This window comes from Tachysurus fulvidraco, chromosome 5, assembly GCF_022655615.1.
Source record: "Tachysurus fulvidraco isolate hzauxx_2018 chromosome 5, HZAU_PFXX_2.0, whole genome shotgun sequence".
NCBI classification, from domain to species: Eukaryota; Metazoa; Chordata; class Actinopteri; order Siluriformes; family Bagridae; genus Tachysurus; species Tachysurus fulvidraco.
Window position 1 is genome coordinate 3,214,019 of NC_062522.1, and position 27,500 is coordinate 3,241,518.

The 27,500-nt window shown below is 40.9% G+C and overlaps 1 protein-coding gene across 3 annotated transcripts in view; it reads right to left on the bottom strand.

The window, feature by feature from the left end:
• Positions 1 to 27,500, bottom strand: part of oca2 (oculocutaneous albinism II) — a 110,029-nt gene that overhangs the window by 40,617 nt on the left and 41,912 nt on the right. For all 3 annotated transcript variants that reach the window (XM_047813048.1, XM_047813049.1, XM_047813051.1), the window contains exons 14-17: positions 27,227 to 27,359; positions 20,464 to 20,611; positions 17,971 to 18,028; positions 17,606 to 17,714 (exon numbers count right to left, since the gene is read on the bottom strand). In XM_047813048.1, the coding sequence (XP_047669004.1) occupies positions 17,606 to 17,714; positions 17,971 to 18,028; positions 20,464 to 20,611; positions 27,227 to 27,359 (448 nt within the window). The remainder of the gene's footprint in view (positions 1 to 17,605; positions 17,715 to 17,970; positions 18,029 to 20,463; positions 20,612 to 27,226; positions 27,360 to 27,500) is intronic.

Genomic DNA, 27,500 nt, shown 5'->3' on the forward strand with positions numbered 1-27,500 from the left:
AGTCTCGGGCCGGCAATACCACGACCGAGGTGCCCTTGAGCAAGGCACCGAACCCAACCAACACTTAACTCAGACTCCTTCTCAAATTCTTCTTAATTTGCTGGTTCTTCTGATAATTTTACTCAATGTTAAATTTTATGTAAAAGCAATTTGCAAATCTCAGTATGAGTACAAAGTCAGTTCACTTAGCTCATTATTCGTTTCCTTCTCGGAGATCCGAATAGTTTTTACTAATAAAAAAAAAATAAAAAAAAAAAAAAGAATCTCCATACACACATCTCTATCTGTGCAATTTTATCTCCATGCACCTCCTGGTCTCACCGTCTAATTCTCCAATAATACGAGGGAGTCAGGAGCCTCCGCCATGAGACACAGGGATAATGTGTCTGGTCAAGCTCGGTCACTCTAATCAAAGACTCATTACACAAGCCTCACACTTCTCTCTCATACACACACACATACACACACTCATGCTGTGGCTAAGACCAACACCAGCAACAAATGATCCCAATTTTCTCAACCATCCTTGGGAGAAAGAAGGGCTAAATATGCTTCCACCTTCTGTAAAATTTGATTAAACAGGTGAGTGCCGGTGATCGCCGCTGGGAAATCATTAAGCCAATGATTATAGCAAATGAGAAGCAAAGGGACAAGAGACATGCAAGAAAAGCAGTCAAGGGGACACAGCCAATGATTTATTACCCGGCCAAAGTAATTCTAGAAACTGTGGGGTCCTTTAAAAAAGATCCATGAGGACTTCCTGACCTATATCGTTTCGATCGATGTTCGAAGCCATTATGTCCGGATACTAGAACGGACGGCTTATCTTTTAGAAACACCTCAAAATATGAACTCTTCTATCCATTTCATCCGAGACCGTGAGCTATAAAATAACAAGCAAGCCAGCTGCTTAAAAATGTGTGTCAGCTTTCTAGAAACTGTTCAGATCTGAACTTGTTAAAGATAAAAAGCAGCACGTTTCTATTTTTATTCCTATAATGATGCATCCGTCTAAAAAGAAAAGAAAGAAAGCCGAGTTAACACCAATTTAAATAAAAAAATAACAAATTCTACCAACGATCTCGACACGATCTCGATATCTCTTAATGCCAAAAAAATATAATAGTTATTCTTATATCACATCTGAGCTTATAGTCATCGTCCTTAGTTACGTTGTCATGTTATTTTCTTCTCCCACTTCTGCATTTGACTTCTGAATGAATCCGTTCCCTTCGTTTGAACATGATAATGAGATCGGCTCCCTTTAGGGAAGCTTCCTGAGAAACTACTCTGACAGTTTGAGCGCTCGGTGCTTGGGCCCCTAGGCAATTCCCTGCTTTTTCTTGTCGTGTAGCTACACCTCTGCTCGTAGATAAGCCGGAGAAGGCGGCCGAGATGAATATGGTGGGTGAACCAGGAGTCAGGGAGAAGATGACAAATAAAAGTTCTGAAAAACAAGTGGCACAGAGAGAAAAACAAGCAGGAGTGCACGAGGAAAAAACAAGATGAGACAAGAACGAATGTGTAACGCTCGTCAGGTTGCTTTAAAATACGTTTGTGTGTGTGTGTGTGTGTGTGTGTGTGTGTGTGTGTGTGTGTGTGTGTGTGTGTGTGTGTGTGTGTGTTATGCCTGTGGTCGTAGACCCATTGAGATGATAATTGCAAATCAGCTTTTGAGGCAAGTGGCCAGGGAGCAGGCGAAGACACGGAGAGATGAAAAAAGGAATAGAGGAAATAGAGATTGATGCATGAAGAGAGCGCAGAGAGAAGGAAGAGCGACCGAGACGTTAATGGTGAAACATTTCCTGTTTGCATCCTCTTTGATTTTTGTCATATCTCAGCGTGACTCTGATGTTCAGCGTAACGTCGACAAAAAGAGAATTAAGGTAATAAAACAGGACGCGGAGCGTTCGAGTCGGCCGTGCTTCGTTTTAATAGGACGTCAATCGGGATTTGAGAACTTTCAGGATTTTTAACTTCTGACTCTGTACAGTCTTTGTTTGGGAGCAAGGTAGCTAGTTTAGAACAGGACAGAGACAGGGCTGTGTAAGTGTCACACACTGAGGGTGACGTCCCTCATGTCGGTCTTTCCTCACGCTCTCCCGCCACACGTCGTATTTCTCACGCAGAAAAACTTTTTGACTATTTATCATATATTTAATAAGCCGCAGCGCCCAAACGGTGTCTGTCTCTATGGAAACGGGCAGGCCTGACACTTATCGGCCAATCAAAAAAAGAGGCTACACAACAGCCAATCAGAAAATAGCACTATTGTATCTGGGTAAGATTTAACACAACAACCGATGAAAAAAAACATTCATTTTTCAGGTATTTTTGACGGTCGGGTTGAAGAAAACCTCAACAGGAAACAGTTTGTCTCTGGACGGGACATTGTCCTCAAGCATGTCCCTAAACATGTCTGGGCTTGTGCTGAACTGTTTTATATGGGAGCAACATTACACATGATAAAGGGGAACAAAAAGGTAACAATCACTTACAATAAACACCACCAGTCATAATCTCTCTCTCTCTCTCTCTCTCTCTCTCTCTCTCTCTCTCTCTCTCTCACACACACACACACACACACACAAACACACACACACACACACACACACACACACACACACACACACACACACAAATTAATAAATGTAAATTAAACATTACATTACCTTGTATTTGGTTAAATTGTGGACAGTGATCTTAACCAAACACAACAACTCTCCTATTATTGTTTTTTTTTATTATTATTTATTTATTTGTTTGTTTGTTTGTTGGGGGGGGGGGTGTGGGGGTTGGAGATGTCACCTGTCTTCAAAATTTGAGAGCCATGCAGATATTATTAACAAAAACAGTAACAGTCGAGTTAAATACGCCATGGACCGAGTCGTATCCGCACCGGAGTCAAGCTCTGATCAGGTTGAATAAATCGATTATAATGCAGTTTAAATACAAACAGTTCTGGAAGAAGCCAAAAAATCTTATACGTCAAAAAAAAGTAAATAAAGTCTAAAATATTTTAGAGGTTGCAAGACAAGAATCAACATAGTGTTAGCAAAAGCAAATTCCAGCTGGCTGCTTTTATCAGTGGACACAGAAATCCAGATATAGGTTTTGATTTTTTATCCCTAATGAGTAAACCGGAAGCGATGCTCTCTGAGATGGAACCTTGAGAGGAACCAGACTGAAAAGTGAACCCTTTCAACTGTGTACTAAAGATTCACAGTGAGGTGTAGCTGGGTTTAGTGCCGCGAGTCGTAATAATGCCACTAATATATACGTCACAGCTTCGGTCGTTAGCGAGTTCATGCTAGTCACGTGCACGTCCCTGATCCCTGACGTCTCTTGAAGCTTTTCAGATTTGTTTCGATTCATGTGAAGTTTCGAATGAACGTGCTATGAGAAGAAAGCAGCCTTGGAGTGCTTATTAAAAAAAAATAATTCATTCACTTTTAAAAAAAAACAAAAAAAACTGAAGAGTCACAAATGGACGAAAAAAGTTGCTGCATTCCATCGATCCTTCTCTGAGTATATTGAAGCCTTTATTTATTGATTTACTTCTACAACCAGGACCAGTCGGCGAGTATAAAAGCCTCTGCTTAATGATGCATTCAGGTAAAAAAAAATAAATACATAATTTACAAACAGGACAAAAGGGCTCTTGTGCACGGTGCTAGGTACCCACTGAACGCTGCTATAGGTGGAGGCAGTTATAGGTGGAGCGGTGTAATAAGGTAGCGTAGAGGACGACAAAGCCAGAAAGATCTTCAATTAAAATGGGAATGAGGAGCTGCAGTCGCTGCACAGAGGCTCATTCATCAAATGCAAAACAAGTGAAGCGTCCCGGGCTTCTGGGCGAGCTGTAAACACAACCTCAGCAAGCTTGTCTAGCTTCAGACCGCAGCCGTAAACCTAAAGAAAATCAACCCAATACACGAGAACGTGATCGAATCAGTGAGCGGTGTTTAAATACTCAGTAGTGCATGAGCTGGAGCTGCTTATCCAGCATTTTATAGCTGAACACGTTTTATAACTAATCTATAATCATCTATAACACCTTCGTATCAAGAGCTCTGAGTCCAATCTTTTTAAATAGATGATACAAATTAATAACTTAGACAAACAGATATACTGTAAAACACTGAATCAAACAGCTGACTTAAAGCAGTTATTAACAGACATAACGGTCAGACGGTTTTTGTCTTATGAACGCTACGTAAAATACGTCATGATAACAATTCATAACGCACAGCAACCACTGCGATAAAGCGAAACAAACTTTCATGAATATCACAATGTTTATAATGCCTTATAAAGCCGTTGACTCTCCAAACATTGAGTTAACAATTCATGAAGCATAATAAAGAATGACTATAAATTTAATTCTTGAAAACTAAATAACATTTTTAAAGCATGTAGGAATATTTTATATATTACAGAGGTGTGTTTTTTATACATTTGCTCTGTAGCCCTACGAACACTAATTTCCATCAGCGTCTAAAACAAATGCAGCGGCTCATTAATCATGTGACTCAGAACCATAGGAAGTCCTGATAGGGAAAATATTTTGCTTTACATTGATTTCCTATTTTTGATACATACAGTAATGTGCAGTGTATGCACGTGTGTGTGTGTGTGTGTGTGTGTGTGTGTGTGTGTTTTCTGTCTTCAGGTTCAGTATGAAATTAAAATCTGGATTATTTTTAGTCTCCCAGAATTCACCCCTCCCTAAAAGGTAGTGTAGTGTGGTGTAGTGTAGTGATGTGTAGTGTAGTGTAGTGTAGTGTAGTGTAGTGATGTGTAGTGTAGTGTAGTGTAGTGTAGTGTAGTGTAGTGATGTGTAGTGTAGTGTAGTGTAGTGTAGTGTAGTGTAGTGTAGTGTAGTGATGTGTAGTGTAGTGTAGTGTAGTGTAGTGTAGTGTAGTGATGTGTAGTGTAGTGTAGTGTAGTGTAGTGATGTGTAGTGTAGTGTAGTGTAGTGTAGTGTTGTGTAGTGTAGTGTAGTGTAGTGTAGTGTAGTGTAGTGTTGTGTAGTGTAGTGTAGTGTAGTGTAGTGTAGTGTAGTGTAGTGATGTGTAGTGTAGTGTAGTGTAGTGTAGTGTAGTGTAGTGATGTGTAGTGTAGTGTAGTGTAGTGTAGTGTAGTGTAGTGTTGTGTAGTGTAGTGTAGTGTAGTGTAGTGTTGTGTAGTGTAGTGTAGTGTAGTGTTGTGTAGTGTAGTGTAGTGTAGTGTAGTGTAGTGTAGTGTTGTGTTGTGTAGTGTAGTGTAGTGTAGTGTAGTGTAGTGATGTGTAGTGTACTGTAGTGATGTGTAGTGTAGTGTAGTGTAGTGTAGTGTTGTGTAGTGTAGTGTAGTGTAGTGTAGTGTAGTGTAGTGTAGTGTAGTGTAGTGTAGTGTAGTGTAGTGTAGTGTAGTGTTGTGTAGTGTAGTGTAGTGTAGAGTAGTGTAGTGTAGTGTGGTGTAGTGTAGTGTGGTGTAGTGTAGTGTAGTGTAGTGTAGTGTAGTGTAGTGTAGTGTAGTGTAGTGGTGTGTAGTGTAGTGTAGTGATGTGTAGTGTAGTGTAGTGTAGTGTATTGTGGTGTAGTGTAGTGATGTGTAGTGTAGTGTAGTGTAGTGTAGTGTAGTGTAGTGTAGTGTAGTGTAGTGTAGTGTAGTGTAGTGATGTGTAGTGTAGTGTAGTGTAGTGTAGTGTAGTGTAGTGTAGTGTAGTGTAGTGTAGTGTAGTGTAGTGTAGTGTAGTGTAGTGTAGTGTAGTGTAGTGTAGTGTAGTGATGTGTAGTGTAGTGTAGTGTTGTGTAGTGTGTGTGTAGTGTGTGTGTGTAGTGTGTGTAGTGTAGTGTAATGTGTGTGTAGTGTAGTGAGTGTAATGTGTGTGTAGTGTAGTGTGTGTGTGTAGTGTGTGTGTAGTGTTGTGTGTGTGTAGTGTAGTGTAGTGTAGTGTAGTGTAGTGTAGTGTAGTGTAGTGTAGTGATGTGTAGTGTAGTGTAGTGTAGTGTAATGTAGTGATGTGTAGTGATGTGTAGTGATGTGCAGTGTAGTGTAGTGTAGTGTAGTGATGTATAGTGTAGTGTAGTGATGTGTAGTGTAGTGTAGTGTAGTGATGTGTAGTGATGTGTAGTGATGTGCAGTGTAGTGTAGTGTAATGTAGTGTAGTGTAGTGTAGTGTAGTGTAGTGTAGTGTAGTGTAGTGTAGTGTAGTGTAGTGTGTAGTGTAGTGTAGTGTAGTGTAGTGTAGTGTAGTGTAGTGTAGTGTAGTGTAGTGTAGTGTAGTGTAGTGTAGTGTGTAGTGTAGTGTAGTGTGTAGTGTAGTGTAGTGTAGTGTAGTGTGTAGTGTAGTGTAGTGTAGTGTAGTGTAGTGTAGTGTAGTGTAGTGTAGTGTAGTGTTGTGTAGTGTAGTGTAGTGTAGTGATGTGTAGTGTAGTGTAGTGTAGTGTAGTGTAGTGATGTGTAGTGTAGTGTAGTGTAGTGTAGTGTAGTGTAGTGTAGTGTAGTGTATTGTAGTGAATTGTAGTGTAGTGTAGTGTTGTGTAGTGTAGTGTAGTGTAGTGTAGTGTAGTGTAGTGATGTGTAGTGTAGTGTAGTTTAGTGATGTGTAGTGTAGTGATGTGTAGTGTAGTGTAGTGTAGTGTAGTGTAGTGTAGTGTATTGATGTGTAGTGTAGTGTAGTGTATTGTAGTGTAGTGTAGTGTAGTGTATTGTAGGGTAGTGTAGTGTAGTGATGTGTAGTGTTAGTGTAGTGTAGTGTAGTGTAGTGAGTGTAGTTGTAGTGTAGTGTAGTGTAGTGAGTGTAGTGTAGTGTAGTGTAGTTTAGTGATGTGTAGTGTAGTGTAGTGTAGTGATGTGTAGTGTAGTGTAGTGTAGTGATGTGTAGTGTAGTGTAGTATAGTGTTGTGTAGTGTAGTGTAGTGTAGTGTAATATAGTGTAGTGTTGTGTAGTGTTGTGTAGTGTAGTGTAGTGTAGTGATGTGTAGTGTAGTGTATGTAGTGATGTGTGTAGTGTAGTGTGTGTAGTGTAGTGTAGTGATGTAGTGAGTGTAGTGTAGTGTAGTGTAGTGTCGTGTTGTGTAGTGTAGTGTAGTGTAGTGATGTGTAGTGTAGTGTAGTGTAGTGTAGTGTAGTGATGTGTAGTGTAGTGTAGTGATGTGTAGTGTAGTGTAGTGTAGTGTAGTGTAGTGTAGTGTAGTGATGTGTAGTGTAGTGTAGTGTAGTGTAGTGTAGTGATGTGTAGTGTAGTGTAGTGTAGTGATGTGTAGTGTAGTGTAGTGTAGTGTAGTGATGTGTAGTGTAGTGTAGTGTAGTGATGTGTAGTGTAGTGTAGTGTAGTGTAGTGTAGTGTAGTGTAGTGTAGTGTAGTGTAGTGTAGTGTAGTGATGTGTAGTGTAGTGTAGTGTAGTGTAGTGTAGTGTAGTGTAGTGTAGTGTAGTGTAGTGTAGTGTAGTGTTGTGTAGTGTAGTGTAGTGTAGTGTAGTGTAGTGATGTGTAGTGTAGTGTAGTGTAGTGTAGTGTAGTGATGTGTAGTGTAGTGTAGTGTAGTGTAGTGTAGTGTAGTGTAGTGTAGTGTAGTGTAGTGATGTGTAGTGTAGTGTAGTGTAGTGTAGTGTAGTGTAGTGATGTGTAGTGTAGTGTAGTGTAGTGTAGTGTAGTGTAGTGATGTGTAGTGATGTGTAGTGATGTGTAGTGATGTGTAGTGTAGTGTAGTGTAGTGTAGTGTAGTGATGTGTAGTGTTCTGTAGTGATGTGTAGTGTAGTGTAGTGTAGTGTAGTGTAGTGTAGTGTTGTGTAGTGTAGTGTAGTGTAGTGTAGTGTAGTGTATTGATGTGTAGTGTAGTGTAGTGTAGTGTACTGTAGTGTAGTGTTGTGTAGTGTAGTGTAGTGTAGTGTAGTGTAGTGTAGTGTAGTGTAGTTTAGTGATGTGTAGTGTAGTGTAGTGTCGTGTAGTGATGTGTAGTGTAGTGTAGTGATGTGTAGTGTAGTGTAGTGTAGTGATGTGTAGTGTAGTGTAGTGCAGTGTAGTGATGTGTAGTGTAGTGTAGTGTGGTGTAGTGTAGTGTAGTGTAGTGTAGTGTAGTGTAGTGTAGTGTAGTGTAGTGTAGTGTAGTGTAGTGATGTGTAGTGTAGTGTAGTGTAGTGTAGTGATGTGTAGTGTAGTGTAGTGTAGTGTAGTGTAGTGATGTGTAGTGTAGTGTAGTGTAGTGTAGTGTAGTGTAGTGATGTGTAGTGATGTGTAGTGATGTGTAGTGTAGTGTACTGTAGTGTAGTGTTGTGTAGTGTAGTGTAGTGTAGTGTAGTGTAGTGTAGTGTAGTGATGTGTAGTGTACTGTAGTGATGTGTAGTGTAGTGTAGTGTAGTGTAGTGTAGTGTATTGATGTGTAGTGTAGTGTAGTGTAGTGTACTGTAGTGTAGTGTTGTGTAGTGTAGTGTAGTGTACTGTAGTGTAGTGTTGTGTAGTGTAGTGTAGTGTAGTGTAGTGCAGTGTAGTGTAGTGATGTGTAGTGTAGTGTAGTGATGTGTAGTGTAGTGTAGTGTAGTGATGTGTAGTGTAGTGTAGTGTAGTGTAGTGTAGTGTAGTGTAGTGTAGTGATGTGTAGTGTAGTGTAGTGCAGTGTAGTGATGTGTAGTGTAGTGTAGTGTGGTGTAGTGTAGTGTAGTGTAGTGTAGTGATGTGTAGTGATGTGTAGTGATGTGCAGTGTAGTGTAGTGTAGTGTAGTGTAGTGATGTATAGTGTAGTGTAGTGATGTGTAGTGTAGTGTAGTGTAGTGATGTGTAGTGATGTGTAGTGATGTGCAGTGTAGTGTAGTGTAGTGTAGTGTAGTGATGTGTAGTGTAGTGTAGTGTAGTGATGTGTAGTGTAGTGATGTGTAGTGATGTGTAGTGATGTGCAGTGTAGTGTAGTGTAGTGTAGTGTAGTGTAGTGTAGTGATGTGTAGTGTAGTGTAGTGTAGTGTAGTGTAGTGTAGTGTAGTGTAGTGATGTGTAGTGATGTGTAGTGATGTGCAGTGTAGTGTAGTGTAGTGTAGTGTAGTGGAGTGATGTATAGTGTAGTGTAGTGATGTGTAGTGATGTGTACACTACATGTGCACATCTTTTCTCCTTGTATACTCACTCTCTTGGTGAAGTTATTTCATGACATGGGTTCTCTTACCACTGCTATGCTGATGATACACAACTTATCTTCTCTTTCCCACCCTCAGATACCACAGCTTCTGACCGGATCTCAGCATGTCTGGCAGAAATTTCATCATGGATGACTGCTCATCAGTTAAAGCTCAATCCTAGCAAAACTGAACTGCTGTTCATCCCAGGTGATTCATCCCCAGGTCACGATCTTGCTATATCCTTGCACAACGATCTGATCTCCCCTTCAGCCACAGCTCGCAACCTTGGGGTAACCATGGACAATCAACTGTCCTTTTCCTCTCATGTTGCAAATGTGACTCGCTCATGTCGGTTTCTTCTCTACAACATTAGAAGGATTCGGCCATTTTTGTCCACACAGACTGCCCAGGTACTTGTTCAGTCTCTTGTCATTTCTAGACTGGATTACTGCAATGCACTGCTGGCAGGTCTACCTATGAACGCAATCCGTCCTCTGCAAATGATCCAAAATGCAGCTGCCCGGCTTGTTTTCAACCTGCCAAAGTTCTCCATACCACCCCGCTACTGCGATCCCTCCACTGGCTTCCGGTAGCTGCACGCATCCGGTTCAAAACACTGATGCTGGCCTACAAAGCCAAAAATGGACCAGCCCCCTCTTACCTCAAAGCCCTCATCATTCCTCGCACTGCACCCCGCAACCTCCGATCTACCAGCACTGCTTGACTGGTTCCACCATCTCTCAGGGTAAGAGGCAAGTATACTACAAGACTCTTCTCTGTACTGGCACCAAGGTGGTGGAATGAACTTCCCCTAGAGGTCCGGACAGCCGAGTCACTGGCTATTTTCAAGCGGCGGTTGAAGACCTACTTATTCAGGAAGCACTTCAACTAGCACTTCTTTCCTTATCTTTTGCATTTAAAAAAAAAAAAAAAAAAAAAAAAACCTTTGACACTTTTTCATTGTAACTTTGAACAAATGTTTTAAACTCATGGTATCTTAAGTATGTAACCTAGTGAACCAGCATTAATGTATTCAGTGTTAGAGATTTAAGCACTTATGCACGTCGCTCTGGATAAGGGCGTCTGCCAAATGCTGTAAATGTAAAATGTAAAAATGTGTAGTGTAGTGTAGTGTAGTGTAGTGTAGTGATGTGTAGTGTAGTGTAGTGTAGTGATGTGTAGTGTAGTGTAGTGTAGTGTAGTGTAGTGTAGTGTAGTGATGTGTAGTGTAGTGATGTGTAGTGTAGTGTAGTGTAGTGTAGTGTAGTGTAGTGTAGTGTAGTGATGTGTAGTGTAGTGTAGTGTAGTGTAGTGTAGTGATGTGTAGTGTAGTGTAGTGTAGTGTAGTGTAGTGTAGTGTAGTGTAGTGATGTGTAGTGTAGTGTAGTGTAGTGTAGTGTAGTGTAGTGTAGTGTAGTGTAGTGTAGTGTAGTGATGTGTAGTGTAGTGTAGTGTAGTGTAGTGTAGTGATGTGCAGTGTAGTGTAGTGTAGTGAAGTGTAGTGTAGTGATGTGTAGTGTAGTGTAGTGTAGTGTAGTGTAGTGTAATGTAGTGATGTGTAGTGTAGTGTAGTGTAGTGTAGTGTAGTGATGTGTAGTGTAGTGTAGTGTATTGTGGTGTAGTGTAGTGATGTGTAGTGTAGTGTAGTGTACTGTAGTGATGTGTAGTGTAGTGTAGTGTAGTGTAGTGTAGTGTAGTGATGTGTAGTGTAGTGTAGTGTAGTGTAGTGATGTGTAGTGTAGTGTAGTGTAGTGTAGTGATGTGTAGTGTAGTGTAGTGTATTGTGGTGTAGTGTAGTGATGTGTAGTGTAGTGTAGTGTAGTGTAGTGATGTGTAGTGTAGTGTAGTGTAGTGTAGTGTAGTGATGTGTAGTGTAGTGTAGTGTAGTGTAGTGTAGTGTAGTGTAGTGTAGTGTAGTGTAGTGTAGTGTAGTGTAGTGTAGTGTAGTGTAGTGTAGTGTAGTGTAGTGTAGTGTAGTGTAGTGTAGTGTAGTGATGTGTAGTGTAGTGTAGTGTAGTGATGTGTAGTGTAGTGTAGTGTAGTGTAGTGTAGTGTAGTGTAGTGTAGTGTAGTGTAGTGTAGTGTAGTGTAGTGTGTAGTGTAGTGTAGTGTAGTGTATTGTGTGTAGTGTGGTGTGTGGTGTGGTGTGTGTAGTGTGTGTAGTGTAGTGTGTGTAATGTAGTGTAGTGTGTGTAGTGTGTAGTGTAGTGTGTGTAGTGTGTGTAATGTAGTGTAGTGTGTGTAGTGTGTGTAATGTAGTGTGTGTAGTGTGGTGTGTGTAGTGTGTGTAGTGTAGTGTGTGTAGTGTGTGTAGTGTGTGTAGTGTAGTGTGTGTAGTGTAGTGTGTGTAGTGTGTGTAATGTAGTGTGTGTAGTGTGGTGTGTGTAGTGTGTGTAGTGTAGTGTGTGTAGTGTGTGTAGTGTGTGTAGTGTAGTGTGTGTAGTGTGTGTAGTGTGTGTAGTGTGTGTAGTGTGTGTAGTGTAGTGTGTGTAGTGTAGTGTGTGTAGTGTAGTGTGTGTAGTGTGTGTAGTGTAGTGTGTGTAGTGTAGTGTGTTTAGTGTGTGTAGTGTAGTGTAGTGTGTGTAGTGTGTGTGTAGTGTATTTGTGTAGTGTAGTGTGTGTAGTGTATTTGTGTAGTGTGTAGTGTAGTGTAGTGTAGTGTAGTGTAGTGTAGTGTAGTGTAGTGTGTGTAGTGTAGTGTAGTGTAGTGTAGTGTAGTGTAGTGTAGTGTAGTGTGTGTAGTGTAGTGTAGTGTAGTGTAGTGTAGTGTGTGTGTGTAGTGTAGTGTAGTGTTGTGTTGTGTGTGGTGTGTAGTGTAGTGTAGTGTGTGGTGTGTAGTGTAGTGTAGTGTAGTGTAGTGTAGTGTAGTGTGGTGTGTAGTGTGTGTAGTGTAGTGTGTGTAGTGTGTGTAGTGTGTGTAGTGTGTGTAGTGTAGTGTGTGTAATGTAGTGTAGTGTGTGTAGTGTGTAGTGTAGTGTGTGTAGTGTGTGTAATGTAGTGTAGTGTGTGTAGTGTGTGTAATGTAGTGTGTGTAGTGTGTGTAGTGTAGTGTGTGTAGTGTGTGTAGTGTGTGTAGTGTGTGTAGTGTGTGTAGTGTAGTGTGTGTGTAGTGTATTTTTGTAGAGAACTGTGTGTAGTGTAGTGATGTGTATTGTAGTGATGTGTAGTGTAGTGATGTGTAGTGTAGTGATGTGTAGTGTAGTGTAGTGTAGTGATGTGTAGTGTAGTGTAGTGTAGTGTAGTGTAGTGATGTGTAGTGATGTGTAGTGTAGTTTAGTGATGTGTAGTGTAGAGTAGTGTAGTGTAGTGTAGTGTAGTGATGTGTAGTGTAGTGTAGTGTAGTGTAATGTAGTGATGTGTAGTGTAGTGTAGTGTAGTGATGTGTAGTGTAGTGTAGTGTAGTGTAGTGTAGTGTAATGTAGTGATGTGTAGTGTAGTGTAGTGTAGTGTAGTGATGTGTAGTGTAGTGTAGTGATGTGTAGTGTAGTGTAGTGTAGTGTAGTGTAGTGTAGTGTAGTGTAGTGATGTGTAGTGTAGTGATGTGTAGTGTAGTGTAGTGATGTGTAGTGTAGTGTAGTGTAGTGTATTGTGGTGTAGTGTAGTGATGTGTGGTGATGTGTAGTGTAGTGTAGTGTAGTGTAGTGTAGTGTAGTGTAGTGTAGTGATGTGTATTGTAGTGATGTGTAGTGTAGTGATGTGTAGTGTAGTGTAGTGTAGTGTAGTGTAGTGATGTGTAGTGTAGTGATGTGTAGTGTAGTGATGTGTAGTGTAGTGTAGTGTAGTGTATTGTGGTGTAGTGTAGTGATGTGTGGTGATGTGTAGTGTAGTGTTGTATAGTGTAGTGTAGTGTAGTGATGTGTGGTGATGTGTAGTGTTGTGTAGTGTAGTGATGTGTGGTGATGTGTAGTGTAGTGTTGTGTAGTGTAGTGTACTGATGTGTAGTGTAGTGTAATGATGTGTAGTGTAGTGTGGTGTAGTGTAGTGATGTGTGGTGATGTGTAGTGTAGTGTAGTGTATTGTGGTGTAGTGTAGTGATGTGTTGTGATGTGTAGTGTAGTGTAGTGATGTGTAGTGTAGTGTTGTGTAGTGTAGTGTAGTGTAGTTATGTGTGGTGATGTGTAGTGTAGTGTAGTGATGTGTAGTGTAGTGTTGTGTAGTGTAGTGTAGTGTAGTGATGTGTGGTGATGTGTAGTGTAGTGTTGTGTAGTGTAGTGTACTGATGTGTAGTGTAGTGTAATGATGTGTAGTGTAGTGTGGTGTAGTGTAGTGATGTGTAGTGTAGTGTAGTGTACTGATGTGTAGTGTAGTGTAATGATGTGTAGTGTAGTGTGGTGTAGTGTAGTGATGTGTAGTGTAGTGTAGTGTAGTGATGTGTAGTGTAGTGTAATGATGTGTAGTGTAGTGTGGTGTAGTGTAGTGATGTGTAGTGTAGTGTAGTGTAGTGATGTGTAGTGTAGTGATGTGTAGTGTAGTGTAGTGTAGTGTAGTGTAGTGTAGTGTAGTGATGTGTAGTGTAGTGTAGTGTAGTGTAGTGTAGTGTAGTGATGTGTAGTGTAGTGATGTGTAGTGTAGTGATGTGTAGTGTAGTGATGTGTAGTGTAGTGTAGTGTAGTGTAGTGTAGTGTAGTGTAGTGATGTGTAGTGTAGTGATGTGTAGTGTAGTGATGTGTAGTGTAGTGATGTGTAGTGTAGTGTAGTGTAGTGATGTGTAGTGTAGTGTAATGATGTGTAGTGTAGTGTGGTGTAGTGTAGTGATGTGTAGTGTAGTGTGGTGATGTATAAAAATCTATGAGAGGAAATCGAGGTGCAGTGTAAAGTTAAGTGTAAAGTTAAGTGTAAAGTTAAGTGTAAAGTTAAGTGTAAAGTTAAGTGTGATTAAATAAAGTTAGATAAAGTGAAGTGCTGTGGAGAAAAGTGCAGAAAAGTAAAAGTGTAATGAAGTGAAGGGAAGTGAAGTAGACTGTAGTGGAATAAAGACGTAAAGAGAACTGGAGTAGAGTGTGTTACAGTAGTGTGTGTTACAGTAGTGTGTTACAGTAGTGTGTTACAGTAGTGTGTGTTACAGTAGTGTGTGTGTTACAGTAGAGTGTGTTACAGCAGAGTGTGTTACAGTAGTGTGTGTTACAGTAGTGTGTGTTACAGTAGAGTGTGTTACAGTAGTGTGTGTGTTACAGTAGAGTGTGTTACAGTAGTGTGTGTGTTACAGTAGAGTGTGTTACAGTAGTGTGTGTTACAGTAGTGTGTTACAGTAGTGTGTGTTACAGTAGTGTGTGTTACAGTAGAGTGTGTTACAGCAGAGTGTGTTACAGTAGTGTGTGTTACAGTAGTGTGTGTTACAGTAGAGTGTGTTACAGTAGTGTGTGTGTTACAGTAGAGTGTGTTACAGCAGAGTGTGTTACAGTAGAGTGTGTGTTACAGTAGTGTGTGTGTTACAGTAGTGTGTGTTACAGTAGAGTGTGTTACAGCAGAGTGTGTTTCAGTAGAGTGTGTGTTACAGTAGTGTGTGTGTTACAGTAGTGTGTGTTACAGTAGAGTGTGTTACAGCAGAGTGTGTTACAGTAGTGTGTGTTACAGTAGAGTGTGTGTGTTATAGTAGAGTGTGTGTGTTACAGTAGAGTGTGTTACAGTAGAGTGTGTTACAGTAGTGTGTTACAGTAGAGTGTGTGTGTTACAGTAGAGTGTGTTACAGTAGTGTGTTACAGTAGTGTGTGTTACAGTAGAGTGTGTTACAGTAGAGTGTGTTACAGTAGTGTGTGTTACAGTAGTGTGTGTGTTACAGTAGTGTGTGTTACAGTAGTCTGTGTGTTACAGTAGAGTGTGTTACAGTAGTGTGTGTTACAGTAGAGTGTGTGTGTTACAGTAGAGTGTGTTACAGTAGTGTGTGTGTTACAGTAGAGTGTGTTACAGTAGTGTGTGTGTTACAGTAGAGTGTGTTACAGTAGAGTGTGTTACAGTAGAGTGTGTGTTACAGTAGAGTGTGTGTTACAGTAGAGTGTGTTACAGTAGAGTGTGTGTGTTACAGTAGTGTGTGTTACAGTAGTGTGTGAGTTATAGTAGTGTGTGAGTTATAGTAGTGTTACAGTAGAGTGTGTTACAGTAGTGTGTGTTACAGTAGAGTGTGTTACAGTAGAGTGTGTTACAGTAGTGTGTGTTACAGTAGTGTGTGTGTTACAGTAGTGTGTGTTACAGTAGTCTGTGTGTTACATTAGAGTGTGTTACAGTAGTTTGTGTGTTACAGTAGTGTGTGTTACAGTAGAGTGTGTTACAGTAGTGTGTGTGTTACAGTAGAGTGTGTTACAGTAGAGTGTGTGTTACAGTAGAGTGTGTTACAGTAGTGTGTGTTACAGTAGAGTGTGTGTTACAGTAGAGTGTGTTACAGTAGAGTGTGTTACAGTAGTGTGTGTTACAGTAGTTTGTGTGTTACAGTAGTGTGTGTTACAGTAGAGTGTGTTACAGTAGTGTGTGTTACAGTAGAGTGTGTGTGTTACAGTAGAGTGTGTTACAGTAGTGTGTGTGTTACAGTAGAGTGTGTTACAGTAGAGTGTGTGTTACAGTAGAGTGTGTGTGTTACAGTAGAGTGTGTTACAGTAGAGTGTGTGTGTTACAGTAGAGTGTGTGTGTTACAGTAGAGTGTGTTACAGTAGTGTGTGTGTTACAGTAGAGTGTGTGTTACAGTAGAGTGTGTTACAGTAGAGTGTGTGTTACAGTAGAGTGTGTTACAGTAGTGTGTGTGTTACAGTAGAGTGTGTGTTACAGTAGAGTGTGTGTTACAGTAGAGTGTGTTACAGTAGAGTGTGTGTTACAGTAGAGTGTGTTACAGTAGAGTGTGTGTTACAGTAGAGTGTGTTACAGTAGTGTGTGTGTTACAGTAGTGTGTGTGTTACAGTAGAGTGTGTTACAGTAGAGTGTGTGTGTTACAGTAGAGTGTGTTACAGTAGAGTGTGTTACAGTAGAGTGTGTTACAGTAGTGTGTGTGTTACAGTAGAGTGTGTTACAGTAGTGTGTGTGTTACAGTAGAGTGTGTGTTACAGTAGAGTGTGTTACAGTAGAGTGTGTGTTACAGTAGAGTGTGTTACAGTAGAGTGTGTTACAGTAGAGTGTGTGTGTTACAGTAGAGTGTGTTACAGTAGAGTGTGTTACAGTAGAGTGTGTTACAGTAGTGTGTGTTACAGTAGAGTGTGTTACAGTAGAGTGTGTTACAGTAGAGTGTGTGTTACAGTAGAGTGTGTTACAGTAGAGTGTGTGTGTTACAGTAGAGTGTGTTACAGTAGAGTGTGTTACAGTAGAGTGTGTGTGTTACAGTAGAGTGTGTTACAGTAGAGTGTGTTACAGTAGAGTGTGTGTTACAGTAGAGTGTGTTACAGTAGAGTGTGTTACAGTAGAGTGTGTGTTACAGTAGAGTGTGTTACAGTAGAGTGTGTGTGTTACAGTAGAGTGTGTTACAGTAGAGTGTGTTACAGTAGAGTGTGTTACAGTAGAGTGTGTGTTACAGTAGAGTGTGTTACAGTAGAGTGTGTGTGTTACAGTAGTGTGTGTGTTACAGTAGAGTGTGTTACAGTAGAGTGTGTTACAGTAGAGTGTGTTACAGTAGTGTGTGTGTTACAGTAGAGTGTGTTACAGTAGAGTGTGTGTTACAGTAGTGTGTGTTACAGTAGAGTGTGTTACAGTAGAGTGTGTTACAGTAGAGTGTGTTACAGTAGTGTGTGTTACAGTAGAGTGTGTTACAGTAGAGTGTGTTACAGTAGAGTGTGTTACAGTAGTGTGTGTTACAGTAGAGTGTGTTACAGTAGAGTGTGTTACAGTAGAGTGATGATCTGCATGTACTTCACACATCTAACACATGCCAGTGGCAGTTTTTATTAAGCACGAGTGTCAGAGACGGTTGTCAGGGTTCAGAGACAGCGTAGTGGCTTCCATTAAAGGCTTTAAACACAACAGCTGACTCTAAAAAACAGAGATGGAAACATCGGACTGCAGAAGAAGCTGAGGTTTTGTAGCCCAACGCTGAATGCCTTTCTGTGTGGAAACATCTACGTAAATTTTAAACCTAACTCTAAATTCGTGACTTTTTCTGCACCGCTCTCGGATCTCCATTTTGTTTAACCATCTAAACCTGCATGTAGATTTCTGTAAAACATCAGTGTACAAAAAGCATCGTTTAAACAACATTGAACTGAATTCGATCCTAACAAACTGACAACACCATAAACTCAAACCTAGAGGGGAACGATAGCGACGTCCTTCTGTCGTCCCAGTTTTAAATGTTTTAGCACTTCCATGGTGGCGAGCTGTTTTATTGTATTTTAGGACCAGCTGCAAATAATTACTTTGTCAACAGATGGCTTGAAATATGCACAAATTAGCTCCTATGCTAATACTGCTCTCTTAATTAGCATCGCTCTCGAGGCATGTTATAAAAGGAGCAGAGTAATTGTTTAGCACTTCCTCCTTAAATGCATCCAATTGCTACGTGTCTACGCTGGAAGAGGAAACGGTTAATAATTCTCACCCAGCTCCAGATGAATCCCAGCTACAAAGGAGTTCAGGAAGAACATGAAGATGACTACGGAAAGCACCGCCACACACTTCACCAGCAGGACTTTATCTGTGATTCTGTGCTGTAGGAAAAAAAAAAATAAGAGAGCAAATCAGAGAGAGAGAGAGAGATGGAGAGATACAGTAGACTGGGCTGTTTTTGACGATAATTATATTCTCTCAGCCGTATTCAGAGAAATTAGCGCTACTTCTCTTCGATATGACAATAAAACCAGAACAGGAAAGAAACTGTTACTCCAGGAACCGTGTGGGCAGAAAGAACATGATTCATTTAAATCTCTTTGCTTTCCTTTTTATTAGAATCATTTTCATCTTTACCGTTTTCTGGAGCTCCTGGATGTTGCTCTCCCAGTTTTTGTCCTCTTGAGATATTTGCCTAAAAGAGACCGAAACATCTAAATGTGCGATCAAGCTACTGTATATTGGAACAATTACAGAATTAAACTCTATTTAGACAGGATTAGTTTATGGTGTGTCTGATTTTAATCTGTTTAAATTTAATTTTCAACAAAACCACAAACCCCTGAATGTCACATGACCCAATCACTCTCACCTGTGTTGTGCTTAGCCCTGATGAACATCCCTATTTCAGTTCCTGTCTTTAGAAAATGATTGTCAAGCTTCTCTAGAAAGCATGACAAGATGTCCAAGAGAACCAGAACTGGGGAACCAGAAGCAGCTCGAGTGGCTAAAGAACCTCCTGGACCAACACGTGGCTAAGCCCAAGATCAGGTGTCTGCTCTGGGAGTTTTTATAACAGGAGGATTCCATCGTAGATGGACGCTTCTCCTTCTCTCAGCCTCATAGACTGAGTTAAATGCTAGAAGACTGTTAACTGTTGGTAAAAACCTTTACCCTGCAGCTAAGCGCCTTATTGACCTTCTCCAAACCCGAAAATTGATCGTCTCATAACAGTCTAATGGTGGAACTGAGGTTAATTATGCAACAATTACACTTTCATTTTGAAGCACTCCAAACAAATGGCTTCATAAGCGTCTCTTGAGATGCTCTGTTCTGAAATCGGAGCATTAAGGGTTGCTATATGGCCATGTACAATCAATCCTTGATGTATCACCGAATAATAGTGGCATAAAAATGGTTCAGGGCTTTAAGAGGAATTGCAACAGCTCCTGATTACGATGGCAACCCAAAGTGAGGAGAATGGATTTAAAGTCAGTGAAATTCATGGCCTCATACCAGAATATGGAGTTTCTGTGGTTAGTCTCAAATTGTGCCGTGTTAACAAGCAATGCGAAGATCTGAGGCTTCTGAATAAAGCCCAGGACTTTTGTTTATGTTCAAACATAATTCCAATATAGTGACTCCAATCTGTCTGAAAAAAAAAGATGAAGATCCATATAACCCCCAAAATAAGCTGAAGATCCACAAAAAAACACAAATAAAGCTGAAGATCCACAAAAAAACACAAATAGAGCTGAAGATCCACAAAAAACACAAATAGAGCTGAAGATCCACAAAAAACACAAATAGAGCTGAAGATCCACAAAAAACACAAATAGAGCTGAAGATCCACAAAAAACACAAATAGAGCTGAAGATCCACAAAAAACACAAATAGAGCTGAAGATTCACAAACCCCCCAAAATAGAGCTGAAGATCCATACCCCCCCCCCCCCACACACACACACACACACACACACACACCAAAAGAAAGCTGAAGATCCACAAACCTCCCTAGTAAAGATTTGTATATTTTCATAGAGTTTCTTCAAAATATGTAAACTGGTCAGCAAAACTTTATCCAAGTCAGAATGGAGGCGTATAAAACATCCATCACCACTCTGTCAAACAGCTACGTCTGCTGATGGCTATGTCAGGAGTAATGCGCTTGAGGCTGAGAGGTCAGGAGTGATGGAATGTACAGAACTCTGTTGATGATGGTGAAAGAGTATTGAGGGCTGTTGGACCAAGAGTTTCTGGTATTTGTGATTGGTTGTTCTTGTAACACATGATCAGAAGTATTATAACAAAACAGCCTAATTACAGACATGCTGCACAAATAAGTTCAGCCAGTTAAAATTCATGCTTGGACTCGAGGTTTGGATGGTTTTTGTCTCGATCTTGATTCTAAACATTCTATATAGACGTAAAACATTCTTTCATTTGGACTTGATCTTGACTTGGACTCCACACCCTTTAAAATGTGGTCTAGACATAATCTGAGCCTTGGACATCTGAAATCAAGGCTTGTCCAGATTTGAATTGAAACCCACGTTCATTTGGAATTGATCTTGACCCAAAACACCTCGAGGCCTTTACTCAGTCTCAGATTGGACTCGTCTTGGTCTTGATTAAAGCCCAAATGGCCAAATGATCAGATATCAGATATGTTCTTTGTGATATGTGGTCTTTTGCATCACTACAACATTTATCAGACTGTATATATATAATCACACCCCCAGTGTCACCCAGATGAGGATGAGGTTCCCCTTTGAGCCTGGTTCCTCTCAAGGTTCCTTCCTTTATCATCTAAGGGAGTTTTTCCTCCCCACGGTCACCTGAGTCACCTCAGACTTGCTCATCGGGGATAAATACAAACACATTGTGAACTAAATCTATCTAATATTAATCTTGAATTTGTATTCTATTAATCTTTATATTATTCTTTATATTAACCTTTTGTTCTATGTTTATGTTCCTGTAAAGCTGCTATGAGACGATATCAATTGTAAAAAGCGCTATAGAAATAAACTAGAATTGAATTGAATTGAATGTTGATGCTACTGTATGAATGAATTGTAACTGTCATTCATTAATTCAGAAGAGTATTTGCGTGGGGTGTCTGTGGTACCTCTGGAAGGTCCGGAGCTTCTTGCGCAGGAGGCACTCCAGGTTGAGAACCTTCTGCATGAGAAGACACTTGACGGCAGTCTCCTCTCGGCTGGCAGGGTTGATCCGCTGCGCCGTCTGCCTCCATACCAGAATCTCATGCTTCATCTCTTTGAAACAGAACGAAGCAAAAACAAGCGTCATTTTCATCCAGGTCACAAATTGAGCAGCAACTCTTCTGGAAATGTGCTTATGGGGAAAAACATGGAGTCGTCTCCTGTGGCCACCTCATATTCCTTAACGTGAGGAAATTCCTATGAAGTTCTTCCTATGGTTCTGATTTATTTATGGAATTGATAATGCTTCTCTCTTGCTGTTTATTTAATCAGCTTTTATATACTGTAATTATTCACATCCCACATCATCAAAACCTTTAAAGCGTCTTCATCTAGTTATTTCTGCTATCATATCAAATGCTGGAGCAGGGGGAAAGCTGGAATGATGTGGATGCTGTAAGTCCATCTGTGCTACAGCAAACTCTAGGACTATAGAACCTATCGGTCCGGCTCTCTGTCAGCAGAATCTTATTCTGTATGCTGGCATTGAGAGGACTGACTATTGAGAGCGCGTGATTGGTCAGAAGGTGCTGATTACTTTTCTATAACAACAGCTATTGTAGTAACGTAGCTTCACACCTTAAATTATCTCTATTCGTTTTTGTTTCTATAGCGACAGCTGAGTCAATGGGACTAGATTTATTAAAGAGACATTATCAGACAATGTCTCCAGTGTCAGAACTTACAGCACCAGCGTTGCAACCAGAGGTAAAGCTTTGACTTTAAGTTTCTCCCAAACAAGACAAGCTGTGTTTTCCGTCTTATTAATGTAAAGACAGAGAAATAAGGAACATTGATATCTGATCTGGATCACGTGATTGCCAGCAGGAAATACATTGTTTTTCAGACGTCCTATAAACTAATAAAGTATGTTGTGTGTTTTAGTTCAATATTTTCCTGTACCAACCCCACACCCCGTTGTGTTTTATTCTGTACTTAATTGACACACAGTTTAGCCGAACTGCCTCGCAGACGAACGGCGTTAGCCGAGCGGCCCTGGCAGCAGGAGTCTGGTACTGGTGGATGCTGGAACCGCAGGGTCTCTGGGCTTTATAGATTTGAAATTGGACTGGCACGGAGAAACCACCAGCATGTGCCGTGATGGTCTTCCAGATCTGACAAACAGGCAGCGGATTGGTTAGACGTGTATATCCTGTTGTCCTGAATCACTGCACTCCGTTTCTCCAATATACAGGCTGATAGTGTTTGCCCTGAACCCAATAACCTTATACAGGCAGAATAAAATAGGAATTGTGAAAGGCAGACAGCGTACAGGAAGTCTCACGGAGAGAAAGCGCTCACCTTCCTGCATTTTAAAGCAGAATTTCTCCAATTTATTGGGCTATGATGTCTAATAGATCCTGATTTACTGACTAATCTGCACTAGTCGCATACATACATGATTCCACATGCAAAGATGGGCAAAACACAACCGTTTAAATATGCTTTTTTTTTTCCTCCAAATAATGGTCCATTTTCAATCACTATAAAGAATTGACTGATGTTCTGTCTGAGTCTGATCTAAAATAAATCAGGACTCTGTGTGTGTTTGTCCCTCTGTTGTTGATCTCACACTGAAGTTTAGTGTTGAAGAGAAATCTGAGCTTATTTTTAGATGAACAAACACTCGGAGCTTCTCAGAGTGCAGAAACGGGTTTGATATCAACATTTACTCTGAAGATACAAACATTCATTCATTCATCTTCTACCGCTTATCTGAACTTCTCAGGTCACGGGGAGCCTGTGCCTATCTCAGGCGTCATCGGGCATCGAGGCAGGATACACCCTGGACGGAGTGCCAACCCATCACAGGGCACACACACATACTCTCATTCACTCACACACACTCACACACTACGGACAATTTTCCAGAGATGCCAATCAACCTACCATGCATGTCTTTGGACCGGGGGAGGAAACCGGAGTACCTGGAGAACATGCAAACTCCACACACACAAGGCGGAGGCGGGAATCGAACCCCAACCCTGGAGGTGTGAGGCGAACGTGCTAACCACTAAGCCACCGTGCCCACCTAACATACAAACAGTTGTGTGGAAATAAAACACTTTTCTATAAATCCATCACCTCTAGTATTGTAGAGAAAAACAGAAATAGTGATGAAACTCTACAAACTCTTAAAGTCCTGAGCGTCTACTTTCGTACGAGCTCCATATTAACACCACCGTGGAGTGAGACGTGATATATATGATGACGAACAACATAAACAGGCACGAATTCGAGTTCTAATCTCAAAGAAGATCATGTAAACAATAAAGGGAGTTAAAAGGAAAGTGAAATGTTGTGACAGTGAAAATATCGGTTTGTTTTGGCCTGAGTGTTTGTTTGATTTGTGGTTTGTGCTAGATTTAGGAACTATATAATAAATAGTCCAGACAGGCCACGAGAAACAAACCCCACAGTCTGAACATGGAATGAAATATATTGTTGTATGCGGTTGATACAAACCGTAAAACGATCCTGTAAAGGTTCCTGCAGTGAAAGTAATAACATTTATTCCTCGAGACGGGTAAAAAATCTGACCGAGAGGCGTATGAGAGTCTCAAGTCCGAGTCAAAATAATCAAATCACCAAACAAGAGCCTTAAAAGAACTTTAATTATTTTTCTGAGGCCATTTTCAAATCTAGTTCCTATCAGCAGCTGAAATGGTGACTGGAGCGATTCCTCTGGTGGACAGACGCCAGCGTTGAGACCTTCGGTACTCAGAGAAGTGCTGCTGTGTATAAAGAGGCTTACTGAAGAGGAACTATTATGGGAATAGTCTGTAATCTTCATTCCATTGTATTATTCTCAGGTGTGTCGAGGAGGCTCAGGTGTTGGAATGAAATTGAAGTAAAAATGGAGAAGGTGCAGCCGTGATGAAGCGTCTCGCAGAAGGACAGATGCTTTACGGCGACAGTGTCTGAGATCCGGAGGAGAGCCTGTGCTCTAGACGAGGAGGTGATGGTACATTTTATGCCATCTGATGCTCCAAAACCATCGGTTCTGGTGTTTTCTTGGGTTTCTGAGAACTTTTGATTTTCTGGAACTTTCCTCTCCTAAACATTGTTTTGAGCTAATTGGTCTTCTCTGACCAGTCGATCTACGTTCCTACCCTCACCCATGGTCATGAGCTTTGGGTCATGACCGAAAGGACAAGATCCCGGATTCAGGCGGACTAAATGAGTTTCCTCCACAGGGTGGCTGGGCGCTCCCTTAGAGATAGGGTGAGGAGCACGGTGACTCGGGAGGAGCTCAGAGTAGAACCGCTGCTCCTCCACATCGAGAGGATTCAGCTGAGGTGGCTCGGGCATCTGTTCCGGATTCCTCCTGGACGCCTCCCTGGGGAGGTGTTCCGGGCATGTCCAACCTGGAGGAGGCCCCGGGGAAGACCTAGGACACGCTGGAGGGACTATGTCTCTAGGCTGGTCTGGGAACGCCTCGGTATTCCCCCGGAAGAGCTGGAGGAAGTGTCTGGGGAGAGGGAAGTCTGGGCATCCCTGCTTAGACTGCTGCCCCCGCGACCCGGTCCTGGATAAGCGGTAGAAAATGGATGGATGGATGGATGGATGGATGGATGGATGGATGGATGGATGGATTGGTTTATGGATGGATGGATGATCATTACTTCTGGATATTTGGTGATGTTTTCAATCACTTGGCTCCAGATAAACACGGTTCTAGGTTTCTCTCTTCTCTGGTAATTTCTCATGCAGATTTTTTCATACCTTTTGTTCCTTGTTTTTGTGTCTTTTCCGTCACACAGTTCTTCTACACGTGGCTCTGGATATGATGGTCTTCTCTGTTACATGCTTCTGAATTTTTGTTTTACTTTCCATCATATGGTTCTCCTAAAGAAAATGCTGAGTTAATTGGTCTTCACTAATACTCTATAACTTCTAGGTGTTTTTAAGATGTTTTTCCATCACTTTCTTCTTCCTACCACATGGTTCTATTACACATGGTTCTGGGTTTTCAGGTCTTTTCTAGTCATTTCTTCTGGAGGTTTCTGTCACTTGGACCTGTATAATAATGGGTCATTTGTGGTCTTTTCCATCACACGGGTCTTTCCAAATCATTGGTAAGGGATCGACGATAACATGATGGTGACTTAACTGGATAAGAATTTGATCTTATAAATGATTACAGAACTGTTTAATTTCTGCAAATTCATATTTCATCTAAATGAAATGCTTTGATCTTAATTCTCACCTGGAGCAAACACACACACACACACACACACACACACACACACACACACACACACAGAGCTAAAGCTTTCAGGTGAATCACACACGGTATAATGTCTATTCATGCTTATTAATGAGCTGCGTATGCATTATGCACTCACTCTTTTGGAGATCGCGTCTCTGGAGCCTTCTAAGAGGTCAGTGTTCAGAGAACAAACACGTTTTGATGTTGAAGAGACTTACGAAGGAGTGGGTCATTAAAACCACATGGTCTCTGTGATGTGGAACGTATGATGGTGTGTGTGTGTGTGTGTGTGTGTGTGTGTGTGTGTGTGTGTGTGTGTGTGTGTGTGTGTGTGTGTGTGTGTGTGTGTGTGTGTGTGTGCTTAATAAATTTAAGTGTGCAACCTGAGAGTGTGCCGTTTGCAAACTTGTAAAAATATCAATAATCTACCCAAAAGAAAGAGAGAAAGACGGGTGATGAGTTTTAAGCCCACTATCATTATTATTCTTGTTCTCTTTTTCTTCACCATTTCCTTCCATTCATTATTTAATCTTATGATGACTTGTAGTTAATAAATGTACTTTCTTTAAAAAAAAAAAAAGGTGGAACATTTTAAGGGGAAATCTTAACACCTAAAACAACATTAAGGTGTTTGTTTGTTTGTTTGTTTGTTTGTTTGTTTGTTTGTTTGTTTGTTTGTTTGTTTGTTTGTTTGTTTTTCTAAGAACCCTGAGAAACCCGTTTACTCTGTAGAACTCATTCTGAAGACGACTCGCAGCTTCTGTTCGGTTTAGTGCTGAAATTCAAACTATTTATCATGAACATGTAAATAGAAAGAAACGAAGAAGAAAAAAGGAACGAAGGAATGAAGGACGGAAGAAGTGGAAGTAAAAAAGAATTAAAAGGAGAAGAAGGAAGGTAGAAAGAAAGAAAGAAAGAAAGAAAGAAAGAAAGAAAGAAAGAAAGAAAGAAAGAAAGAAAGAAAGAAAGAAAGAAAGGGAAGTAAAAAAAAGAATTAAAAGGAAAGAAAGAAAGAAAGAAAGAAAGAAAGAAAGAAAGAAAGAAAGAAAGAAAGAAAGAAAGAATAAAGAAAGAAGGAGGGATTAAAAGGAGAAGAAGGAAGGAAGGAAGGAAGGAAGAGAAAATGAATGAAAGTAGCATTACTAAAGCGCACTAAGTTCCTACACAGAACTCAGCACCAAACACATCACTGTCTCACACAGAACCATCTTTAAGAGATTAACCCTTTAATTACCCAACAAACCCTTGAAGAAGCTTTTTTGTGTAAACTGTGCTTCAGAATTCATCGGTACACAAACAGGCTCTGCTGCCACTGTAGAATGGTGTGGACGGTAAGACGGCGCCAGGTCCACACCTTGTGCCCCGTGGACACGAGGACGTCTCGTAGGACAGGATTTATAGATGTAATAGCGAGTGTTGGAGAGGGATCAGGATGATCTGATAAGGCTAAAGCGAACGCTGTCTGGGCGCCGGGCTCTTCGGTGGCACGAGTATACGGCAGCGGTTTGATGCTCTATTTAATTATGAGGTCATCATCTTGAGCCACAGCTTCTCAGAGATCCCGCTGTATTTCACTCAGCACCGGCAGGAGCTCGAACGGGAATTAGAATGGGATGAATTAATACGGTATTCCGTGTGACACGCTGACGCTCTCGCCACCTGATCCTCAGAGTGTGCGAGTGACTTCACCTGATACCAAAACCACAGATCTGTATTTCAGGGAAAACACAGGATGTGATTGATTGCCTTATTTCTGCCACCAATTCTGATACATTGAGGCGTAACGAAGCGGCACAAACCGTATCTGCTATCGACTTTAAATGTGAAAGTTCTGGCTTCGACCGGACGTCGCTGAGAACATGCTGTAACAATGTCTGATTTATTTCTAAAACACTTTCACAGCACTTTTATTACTTTCCTTTATTACTAATTATGGATTCAGTAGCGAATCTTAGTATTCGCACAGTTCACGATGTCAGACGCATACTGTAGCTGAAGTGGGCGTGGCTTGAACCAGAAGTCTCTGATGACACTCGTGACAGTTTTTATTATTTATTTAGGGGTGGAGCTAAAAAATAAGCTCAATTTATGATGTCAGAAGCACATTCGATATGCAAATTTTATGCAAAAGAACTGCAGGTCAACACGGTAACCAGAAATGTTCTGCTACGTGACATGAGAGTCGAGCTGGACGGCAAGCCGTAATTAATTAACGATAATACATGAAACCACGGTTGTTATGGCAACGTGAATTACATACCATTTTTAGTCAGGTATGTATATGACTGAAGCTAAAATCCAACTTGTTTCTATCCAATAAGGACAAATCTAATCTAGATAGCTAGCATTTCTCTATTTGGTTAGCCTGTCAGGATGGTGCGAGTGTGTTTTTCTGATTTGCATACTCATGCATATTCATAGATCGCTGTGTTTTATTCTCCATCCTCGCCACTTACCCACAATCTCACTGGACTCCTTGTTGTATAGTTTTTTATTCCAGTAGAGAATCCTCAGAAAGGGAAAGGAGGTCAGCAGCACCAGGCAGATGCCCAGAAACATGTAGCCTGTAAACGCAGCAAAATCCAGTCCCTGAGGAGGAGAAAAAGACAGCAGGAAAGACAGAAGGAGTGTAAACATGGGGAAAAAATCATCTGGTCAAATACTTTTTATAAACTGACCAAACTGGATAGAGTTGAATGTCCAGAGGAAGAGATTGATGCTTTCGTCGAC